The sequence below is a fragment of the Kogia breviceps genome, chromosome X (assembly GCF_026419965.1).
Source record: "Kogia breviceps isolate mKogBre1 chromosome X, mKogBre1 haplotype 1, whole genome shotgun sequence".
Lineage (NCBI taxonomy): Eukaryota > Metazoa > Chordata > Mammalia > Artiodactyla > Physeteridae > Kogia > Kogia breviceps.
Genome location: NC_081330.1, coordinates 69,515,570 through 69,527,393, shown reverse-complemented (window position 1 = coordinate 69,527,393; position 11,824 = coordinate 69,515,570). Strand labels below are relative to the sequence as shown.

Genomic DNA, 11,824 nt, shown 5'->3' with positions numbered 1-11,824 from the left:
AGATCCCTGTCTTGGGACCTAATGTCTCTGAGGCCACTATTTTGTATGCTTAACATACTATTTTCCCCTAAAGTCATTACACTGCTCTTATCTACCCTGTTCCATTCTGCCAATTGTCAGCCCACAGGCACCATGTCTTCTCAGGTGTTGTGGCTTGTTCCTATTACCATTTTACATCTCCAAAGAGTTCCGTGTTATCTACAAATGTGAACATTCCACTATGCCCATATCCTCCCCCAGATCACTCATAAATATTCAAAAGAACATCAGTCCCCGAATGGATGGGGGGAGGGGGACTACTACTGTTTTGTGTCTTGTCTACTTGGTTGCCATGTCTTATTAAGGACAAAATGTTGCCATGTCTTCTCCTCACACCCATAAGGAGGGAGCATCACTGCTGTGAAGCAAACAGTGCTTTCCTTTTAGATGAAAATGGTTATCTATTTAAACAAATAAATGTTATCTCAAAATGGCTACCAAGAATTTGACCATGTATTCCATGCAGCAGTTGTCTTTGGAATCACAAACATTTCTTCATACTCAATGGCAACAAACATATACCAGGAGTGTATGTACAACAAATGAGGTTTGTCATTTGCAACAAATGACAAGGGGTAATAGATTCTCACACAGAACACATAATATATAGAGCTCTTACAAATAGATAACATTCAGACCCCAAGTCGAATAATTCACAAAAGGAAATAGGAGCTAACAATTAACATTTAAGAGTCCAGCCTCACCAATAATCAGAGAAATGTACCATAAATCAAAGATACCATTCTCTTACATATAAAGTAAGTAAAAAAATTTTTATGTACCTAAATGACTGGGTACAAAAATTGACAACGTTTGGAATGCTATTATGGCAGGTCTTCACAATGTTCAAACTTTTTGATGAATAATGCTAATTCTGAACTCTGTTCTATAAAGAAATAACTCAAAATAGATAAACAATAAAAACTAAATGAAAAGACATTAATTACATAATTTAAAATACTGAAAATCTTAAGCTACTTCCATACAACAAAATATCATGAAACCATTCAATGACAATCACAGAAATGTTTAACATGGAAAAATGCACATTCAAAACACCATATAAAATAGTACAAATATGTGATCACTGTAGAAAAATGCAGAAAGAATGAAAAAAAGTGAACACATTTATTAACACTGGTTATCTCTGGGTGGTGAAATTATGGATCTTTTTCCCTCATACTTGATGGTTATCTTCAGATGAAGCTACAATGGGTATTTACCAAATTTCTACATTGAGGGAACTATTCAAACTTAATGGAAGAAAAATCACAAAACAGAAGATAGAGTGATTTGAGCACAATTTCAAATTTCTACTAACCAAAAATTTAGAAACAAAAATTAAAAGGCAAACAATAACCTGTAGTACACATTTCTAACATTACAGAAATCTGAGTAACAGCCTTTATTTACAAAACACATTCAAATAGATAACAATAAACGCTAAACTAAAAACTCCAACAGATAAATTATTATAAGACATGAACTAACATCACATGGAAGAAAATAAAACTGCTAAGAAACATACAGAGGAAAACAGAATCCAAACTTACAACCAAAGAAATGCAAAATTAAATACTGGGTTTTTTTAACCATTAAAATAATGTTTTTAATAAATACTATTCAATGCTTGTGTGGGTAAAAATTGGTACAACCTTTTCAGGAAGAAACTTGACAATACATTAAAAATGTTCATACCCTTTGACACAGTAATTCCGCTTCAATGAATCTATCCCAACCAAATAAAGAAAGAAATCCATGTATTCTCTGTCTTTTATTATAAGAAAGAAAAGCAGCACCCTCTCCTTTACTATTGAACCTTGGTATTAACACACCAAAATATTAATAATGGGTAAGGAAAAAAATCTCTACTGCGGTAAATGACTGGTTGTCTCAAAGCGTCAGACCATATCTCAAATCAGGCAAAACAAGAAGGGTGTGTCCAGCCTGCCGCAGTCGGCCATTTTAAACCCTCTGCAGAACAAAAAGCACAGAAGACAAGGGTAGGTAAGGATGGCCACCCCACTAGGCTCCAAACCAATTCTTTACTTTTTGTCTTCAACATATGTAACACTGTACAATGCACTGAGTAAAAATCAGGAAACAGGTCTCCTTTCTTAAACAGCATAGATAAGTTACAAATGAAATTTGAAACCATAAAAGAAGGGTCCTCTAAATTTGCCCCATCATTTTGGTGGATAAATATAATGTTTAAGAGCACAGGATTCTGAAGCCACAGTACCTGGATAAAAATCCAGTCTCAGTCATTCAAACGGATATAAAGTCTTGGATTTACTTTACCTGTGTCCCTCAAATTTCTCATTTGTAAAAGATGAATAACGGTACTGCTATTTCATAAGACTGTCCAGAGTACTAAATTAGTTAAGGCATGTGTAAAAGCATGTAGACTCAGTACTTGGCACACAGTTTAAGCTCCAAAGACGTTTAAGCATAATTATTATTATAGATAGGGAAACAGGCCCAGAGAAGGAAAGACCGTATGAGATCACAGCTAGGATTACTGAAAAGATCTGTCTCAATTTTGAATCCTGTGCCCTTTCTTCTACATATCTAACTGCTAAATTACTAGTTTTAGCAATTAACAGTAAATCCTTACTGACAGCCCTCTAAGAGCCATGACAGTGCTGCTGCCTAAAAAAAAAAAAAACAGTCCCCCTAGACGAAACCGTGCTCAAAGTTCTACAGGAAAAAATAATTTAGAAGAAAGGGTGTGAACCCAGGTCACCTTCATACCACCATTATCATTTGCCTAAATCCTAGGTTTAAAGCAAAGTGGAACAAGCACTTGGAAACAGCCAAATCCTCACCCCTACAACCTCAAGGGGAGAAAACCAAGGGCTTCTGACCATCAGTAGGTTCTCACAATACTGCAACCGCTGGGTTCTGCTACTCTGATGGAATAAGAGAATGTGTCCAGAGCCAAGGACACCGGCCCACGATCTGCAAGTCCGACAGAGAGCCCTCCAGAGACGTACTGCCCGAATGTGGCCTTGTCTTCAAGTGCTCCCGTTTTACGCATTTCCTACACACAGCCTGCTGCCGTAACCTTTTGTAAAGTCATCATCGCCTCCGCATTTTTAAACCCACATTATCTATAGGCCAGAGAGGGGCTAAGATTCTGGGTTATTATTTGGTGGATATGGCCACAGCCTAAGACAACTCCAACCCAGGCTAATCGCCCTCACCCAACTAGAATGGTCGATCTGCTTCTGCAGGTCCTCCTAGCCCAAGATGGCCAAGCAAAAAGACAACTTACCTCCCCCCTCGCCATTTTGCAATCTTAATTACACGTACGCGGCGCGCCTCCCCTCCCCGTCATTCCGTTTGAAATACGCATGCGCGCCTCTCCCCTCCTCCCGTTAAAGCCAACCGTCACAAAGTCGTCTCGAATGCGCATGCGCACCTTCACTCTTCCCTTCCGCGCCTATCAACTACCAGCAACTTTGCTTTCCTAAATACGCATTCGACCCACCCCCCTACCCCAAGCCTTACGCGTGCGTACCTCCCGCTCTCCCCAATGGAAGCCCCCCACCCCCCATCCCCCCACAGACATCAGACCTCAAAATACAGTGGACCCTCCGCGGATATGGAGGACTGACGATACTATGCCGTTCTATATAGGAGACTTGAGCATCCGCGGAGTTTGGTATCAGCGGGGGTCCTGCAACCAATCCTCCGCGGTTACCAAAGGACGACTACATACCTGCACGCTACCGCGCCGCGCATCCCAACACTCTCAAATACACGTGCGCACCGCGTCTGTCCTCCCACCTCAGTTTTTTATATAAAAGTGCCTGATGATATCTGGATGTGTTTCTCGCTATAGTTGTGCCCCAGTGCTCAATCAAGGAGAGCCATTACCAGCCTTCCCTAATGGGGGTAGGTGTGATAAACTAGGAAGTGGAATACGGGAAAGACCTCACTGCTTGCAGAGCAGATGCCAGATCTAGATAGAATCCGCCCCGACCCTCAGGGAGGGGCTTAGGGTACCCTCGGATTCCGTAAAAGGAGCCACCACCCTGAACAAAGGCAAAGAAAGCTCTCATAATCTCCTAGTCCTACAACCCCGACCTTTAAATACACCTTCTACTGCATATGAGGAACTCCAAAAAATTGTAAAGCAAGGAACGTTATGGAAAATGCCGACGCCCAGGTGCCTCAACCCTGATTAATGGAAAGAAGTCTGTATTACTTTCACAATGGGAAGTATATGCTCAACATCCTTTTGTAGGTATGAGGCGATTACTGTCCCCCATTTTTTTCCTCTCGTGAACCGGGAGAACACACAAATTAAGGATCCCCCTGGGCCGAGTTCCCTCCGCCGCCCTCCATGTTCTTCCCCTATGTCGTTCCTTTACCTCCTGGCTGCATCGAAGGTCATAGCATGAATTCTTAGTGCCGGCTGTCCCAAGACAGGGCGAAGGGAGAGGCGGCACAGAGTTCGCGGCACCAGGGTGGCAAGAGCAGGCCAAGGTGGCAGTGGACAGCAGGTAGAGGACCAGCCGTACCTCCAGCCGCAGCGCAGATGCCCAGACAGCGCCGCCTCTCCAGAATCGCTGCAGTCTGCTTCAGGCGCATGCGCTGAGCCCGCCCTCTTCTCCCCACCCCTCCACCCAGCCCCAGCTTTCTCCGAGGCTGACCCTCCGGTGTTCCCCCTCGCCCAGGTTCCTGGCCCATCCTGCTTCTTCAACCTTTCTTCCTCTTGGTTACACTCGTCTTCACCACCATCCTTCCCTCAGCCCATCTTCCTTCGTCAATCCCTCTTCTGTTCTTAGCCCACCTTTTCATTGCCAGTCTCCCTGTTGGCTGCCTTTATTCGCTCTGTTATCCTTAGTGGCCTTACCCGTGTATTCTTGGCCTTGCCTGGTCTGCAGTCCTATTGGCCCTTTTACTCCTCCCCTTGTGTGTCTGATGTTGCAAATTGTAAAAAATACGGCAAAAAATGTTGTTTAAAAGATATTGTATCCACACAATCTTCTCCAAAGAAGCTCTCAAGCTGAACGCAACTAGCTAATGTTGGGCAAACAATGCCTGGTTAGTGATGAACCCACAGAAGAGACCCAGAGGCAGGGGACCAAAAGACCCTATGCACAGAGCAAAAAGGGAAAGGGTGTTCAATCAGTTTGGGGTAAGAAGGAGTATGCAACACCTTTTTCTTTCTCTTCACAACCCTGGTATTGTCTGAACATTAAAAATACTGTTCAGTGTCCTTTGGTGCTAGATGCAAGGCTTGTTCCTGTCTTCTGTGAGAAATTCACAAATTAATTTTAAGAGAAGTGGCATCATTTATTCAACAGGCTCTGAAATAGATTCCTTTTCGGATGTGAAGAGGAGAGAATACAAAATAACATTTTGTTTCTCATTATGATGTTTTACTTTGGTGTCTGGTTCTTCTTGCTTTCTAAGAAAGCCAGTTTGGAAATACCAAAAACTAAGAACCCACAATTCTATAAATTCTGAGACCCATAAAATGTGTACATCATCATCCTCTCTAATTGTTAAGAATGTCATATTAACATTATTTGGAGACATAATGGAAGATTCTTTTTTGCCTAATATGCACAAAAAGGTTATATACAGCAATGTGCAATATGCAGAAAGAAAAAAAAAGAGAAAATAGAAATGCTTGAAGTTATAGTAGTATAAGGAACCTCACTTCTAAATTAAAAGAATCATTTATGATTGCACAAAAGTTAAAAGGGAATTTTGGGAATTCCCTGACAGTCCAGTGGTTAGGACTCTGTACTTCCACTGCAGGAGGCATGGTTTCTGTCCCTGGTTGGGGAAATAAGATCCCACAAGCTGCCACAGCGTGGCCAAATAATAATAATAATAAAAGGGAATTTTGCCCACAATTCTACAGCACTATAACAAATGCTTTTATTTCGTTGTGTACTTTTTTTTGTTATAACAGTTCTATTGAGATATAATTCACATGTCATACAATTCACCAGCTTAACGTGTACAGTGCAATGGATTTTAGTATATTCACAGCTGTATGGCCATCACCACAATTTTAGAATTTTTCATCACCCCCAAATGAAACCTCATGTCCATTATCATATCTTTGTGTTCTTTCCATTTTTGCTTAAATATGTAATGTTTTAACATCGATATTTTAATAGATATAGTGTTGTTTTAAATATTTTGACATGGTCTTAATTATCATCTTTATCATTTTAACAAATGGACAACATTCTATTTTTTAAAGTATTCTAAAATTGAGGTCAGCACATAATAATAATTGCAGAGGGCTTCCCTGGTGGCACAGTGGTTGAAAATCCGCCTGCCGATGCAGGGGACACAGGTTCGTGCCCCAGTCTGGGAAGATCCCACGTGCTGCGGAGTGGCTGGGCCCGTGAGCCATGGCCACTGAGCCTGCGCGTCCAGAGACTGTGCTCCGCAACGGGAGAGGCCACAACAGTGAGAGGCCCGCGTACCGCAAAAAAAAAAAAAAAAAAAAAAAAAAAATAATAATAATAATAATAATTGCAGGTGCAGTTATTTGCTCTTTCCACTTCTCTTCCCTTTGACAAAACTTCCCTAATCTACTATGTCCAATCTGAAGAGAAATTCAAGAAAGAGGCACAGCTTGTAAATCTTGAATGCTATAAAATACTTTGGGTCCTGGACCTATGCATTTGTTTGAACTTTGCATTTCCTCAGGGGTGGTGAAGAAAAAATCTGGAGACCTCTACTACCTCCACACTAACACTCTGAGGCTCTGATTCCCTTTTATTCCCCACCCAATACATTTTTTAGGAGAATGACCCTTTTTAGAAAATATGATAGTTAATTTTATGTGCCAACTTGGCTGGGTCATGGTGCCCAGACACATGGCCAAATATTATTCTGGATATTTCTGTGAGGGTATTTTTAGATGAGATTAACATTTAAATCAGCGGACTTTGAGTAAAGCAGATTGTTTGCCATAATGTGGGTGGGCCTCATCCATCAGTTGAAGGCCTGAATAGAACAAAAGACTAACCTTCCCTGAGCAAGAGAGAATTCTGCCAGTGGACGGCCTTTGGACTTGAACTACAACACTGACTCTTCCCTAGGTCTTCAGCCTGCTAGCCCACCCTGCAGATTTTGGACTTCCCAGCCTCCATAATCAAGTGAACCAATTCCTTAAAATAAGTAAATGAATATTTATTTATATATTATATAAAAGATATATATACATACATACATAGATAGATAGATAATCTCTCTCAATAGATAGATAGATAAGAGATTTCATGTTGGTTCTGTTCCTGTGAAGAATCCAAATACAGAGGATCTCCTCAAACCTGTGAACACCCTGAATTGAGGTTGGGGTACAGGAATGAAAAATAGTCAGGAATACTCTATCAGTCCCTTGAATACAGCTTTGCCTTGCCAAATTGTACATTGACTAAATCTGACATGGGACTGGTCTTAATTCTGTAATAGCTAGCATTACAAGGATATAAAACTGAGGAAATAAGAGTGAAAATAAATGAAATAGAGAATAGAAAAACAATAGAGAAAGTCAACAAAACCAAGAGTTGGTTCTTTGAAAAGATCAGCAAAATTGAAAAAAAAACCCTTCAGCTGGACTGATGAAGAAAAAGAGAGGTAAGAATCAAATTTCTAAAATCAGGAATGCAAGAGGGTTCATCAGTATTGACTTTACAGAAATAAAAGAAGTATAGGGAATATTATGAACAACTGTATGCCAATAAATTAAATAACCTAGATGAAATAGACAAATTCTCAGAAAGACACAAAGTGCCCAAAGTGCCTCAAGAAGAAACAGAAAATCTAAATATACCTATAACAAGTTAAGAGACTAAATTAGTAATTTTAAAACTTCTCAGGGGCTTCCCTGGTGGCGCAGTGGTTGAGTTCGCCTGCAGATGCAGGAGACACAGGTTCGTGCCCTGGTCTGGGAAGATTCCACATGCCGTGGAGCGGCTGGGCCTGTGAGCCATGGCCGTTGAGCCTGCGCGTGCTCCGCAACGGAAAAAAAAAAAAAGAAAAAAACTTCCCACAAGAAAAGCCCAGGCTAAAATAGCTTCACTAGTGAAATCTTGCAAACATTTATAGGAGAAATAGTATAAATTCTTTACAAATTATTCCAAAAAATAGGAGAGATGGGAATCCCTCCAAAATCATCCTTTGAGGTCAGTATTACTTTGAAATGACAACCAGACAGAGATATCACGAGAATATAATTTTTTAAAACTTCTACAGATTAATATTCCTTATCAGTGTAGTTGCAAAAATCCTCAACAAAGTACTAGCAAACCAAATCCAATAGTAATAAAGGGCAAAACAACATGATCATCTGAATAGCCACAGAAGAATTTGACAAAATCCAATGCACTTAAATGTTTTTAAAAAGTGCTTAATAAATTAGGAATAGGAAGGAATTTCCTCAACCTGATAAAGGGTATCTACCAAAAGCCCACAGCTGACATCATACTTAATGATGAGACTGAAAGCTTTCCCCTTAAGATCAGGAACAAGACAAGGATGTGCACTTTCACAACTTATATTCAAAAATCTACTGGTGGTTCTAGCAAATGCAAGAAGTCAACGCAAACTCAAGAGATGCAAAAAAAGCATTTGACAAAATTCAATATGGCTCAGCCATGAGTAGCATTTACATAGTTATAATTATGTAAATGTTGGCTATTGACCCAATTAATATTAGGAGAAAGGTGCAAGGGCGGAGGGTGAGTGGAATGCAAGCACATGAAGTGTACCAAAAGATGGTGTAGGTAAAAGAGGGCTAAATGTTCATTCTCTGAAATGGAAAATCATAGATACTGTCTAAAATTGAAACATCAAGAAGTCATAGCATAAGCATTATTTATAGTTATCAATCAAACTATGAGTAAAAATCATTTAGTGAATTGAAAGATTAATTTAATGGGTCACTACCAGCATTTTTTACACATATCCTCTATTGTGATGTAAAATGCATTTCTTCCTTCATGTCTCAATTAAACCTTTTTGAAAATCAATGCTTTAAACTATGGGCATGTATTACTTTAATATAACTATAAATCTAAACAGGGGTTTAAATATGATAGTTAATATGGTTAATTTAATAAACATATATCAAATTTTAAAACGCAGAGATAATTTTTGCCGTTTGAAACCATTTATGCTTCATCATTTAATTGTTTAGGAATAAAACTCATTCCACTACTCTATATGTGGCAACTGCTCATCCTCTTTGGCTATAACTTTTATTAATTTTTGAAAACATTTTTCTTTGTGGTTGCATTTATGAAACCAGTTGCACATTCCAATCAAGTCATATTGAAAATAAAGGGCAATTGCTACATTCATTATTCTCACGTCTATGTTTTACCAAATACATTTGTACTGGCTTCCTGAAAAAAATTCGCATGCAAAACATATAGCTAGCTAGTAACTTAAAGCAAAATATTTATTGTGGATTTTTAAAATTACACAACCTAAAGTTATTTCAAAAAGTGTAAAATGGGCTTCCCTGGTGGCGCAGTGGTTGAGAGTCCGCCTGCCGATGCAGGGGACACGGGTTCATACCCTTGTCTGGGAAGATCCCACATGCCACGGAGTGGCTGGGCCCATGAGCCATGGCCGCTGAGCCTGCGCATCCGGAGCCTGTGCTCCGCAACGGGAGAGGCCACAACAGTGAGGCCCGCGTACCATTAAAAAAAAAAAAAAAAAGTGTAAAATACAGAGAAGGAAAATAAGGAGAAAAATGTCCTGTTCAATCTTATAGCCCCCAAATAGCTACAGCTGGATATTTTAGTGTCTAGTTTTCCATACATATTTCTATATCTATATAAGTGGACATGTCCATAAATCCTTATGAGCTTTATATAATAAATAATTTAGAAAACAGAGAGGAAATCTGTCCAATATTTAAATTAAGATTTTGTAATTTATTTTTCAAAGAACATCATATTCTTTATACTGAGTGCTTCAATTATGTTGTTTTACAACTTAAATGGTGGTGATTATGTTGAAAACTAAGATTCCTGAAATAAAACAGGCTAAATTGTGAGTACATCTCCCTGTAGCATTTTACAGATTTTTTTTCTATCTTATGTATCTCATATCTTTATGGACATTTGTATTTTATTTTTTAACCACCCCCAAATGGGTTACTCTAATTTGTTATAATTTCCTTCATTTACTGGATTAGATACATCTCACACATATCTTTCCTATGTCCAAAGCACATATATAAAAACTGGTCATCAGGCTTCCCTGGTGGCGCAGTGGTTGAGAGTCCGCCTGCCGATGCAGGGGACACAGGTTCGTGCCCCGGTCCGAGAAGACCACACATGCCGCAGAGTGGCTGGGCCCGTGAGCCATGGCCGCTAAGCCTGCGCGTCCGGAGCCTGTGCTCTGCAATGGGAGAGGTCACAACGGTGAGAGGCCTGCGTAACGCAAAAACAAAACAAAACAACAAAAAAAACACTCATCATCTACTAAACCACAAAGAAGGCCTAAGCCTTAATTATAACAAATCCTACAAGGCACATTTTCTGAACAAGAACGGATTCAAACTCAAACTAAACGACCCAAGAAGTGTTTATTTAACACACAAAACCAAAAATAAACAAACAAAAAACGGAAAACGCCCCTGAGACGGGCTTTGGGCTTCAAGGACAGGAGGAAAGTCAGGTGGGAAGGAGCTGACTACTAGAACACCTGTGACACAAGAATGGGGCTTTGCGCAAACCCTGTGTGACATCACTGAGGCCCCTCGAGAAAAACAGCCACTTCTGTCTAAACCTCCATAAGGGGAGTTTTGTCGGGGCTTCCGGGGCAGCAGTGGGACTGCTCACCTGAAGATCTCACTGCAGCCATGAACAGTAAGGAATGCTTCAAGTGTGGACACTCTGGCCCTAAAGGAGGAGGAGCTCGAGGGCGCAGAGCTAGAGGTGGTGGCTGAGGTGCTCAGTGCAGTTCTGCCACCCTACCTGTCATCTGTTACCACTGCAGTGAGTCTGGTCATCATGCTAAGAACTGTAACCTTCTCGATGACATCTGCTACAACTGTGGGACAAGTGGCCACATCGCCAAAGACTGTGTTAAGCCTTAGCGAAAGAGACAGCAGTGCTGTTACACCTGTGGCAGACCAGGGCATCTGGCCCGTGATTGTGACCATCAGGAGGGGCAGAAGTGCTACTCTTGTGGCGAATATGGACACATTCAGAAACACTGCGCCCGAGTCAAGTAGTACCATTGTGGCGAGACCAGCCACATGGCCATCAACTGCGAGGTCAACTGCTACCTCTGGGCGAACCTGGACATCTAGGCCGGGAATGCCCCATTGAGGCTACCGCTTAACTTTTCCCTTTGTTCCCCCCCCACCCCTACTCCTTTTGCTGCGTGATGATTGTGTTATTTTATCTGAAACCTCTTCTCTGACCAAAGGTTGATAGACTGAGGCTACTCTCAGGCCAGTGAGCTTTAATTACAAAGGTAAAAGAGGAAAGGGCTGGGAAAAAAATCTCAGAAAAAGTTATTCACTTGTAGATGTCTTATAATTAATGTGTTTCTGCACCACTGATAACTCTGGTCATTGAACATCCTGAGCATTAGGCAGTTTCTAGATTCTTTGGAGGCATTTTGATTTAACATTTAATTAAGAGCTACTGTGTGCCAGCCACTGCCAGAAAAGCTGGAGAAATATCTGTGAACAAATCAGACCAAGTTTGCAAACACAAGCTTAGAATCTATTAACAAGTAAAATAGTGTGTCAGATAAAGATAAATTGCTATAGAGAAAA

At 40.5% G+C, this 11,824-nt stretch overlaps 1 protein-coding gene across 1 annotated transcript; it reads left to right on the top strand.

The window, feature by feature from the left end:
• Positions 1-10,897: 10,897 nt before the first annotated feature.
• ZCCHC13 (zinc finger CCHC-type containing 13) lies at positions 10,898-11,382 on the top strand. Its single transcript, XM_059050494.1, is given in 2 exon segments — positions 10,898-11,324; positions 11,327-11,382. Coding segments are annotated over 2 exon segments (483 nt in total).
• The last annotated feature ends 442 nt before the right edge of the window (positions 11,383-11,824 follow it).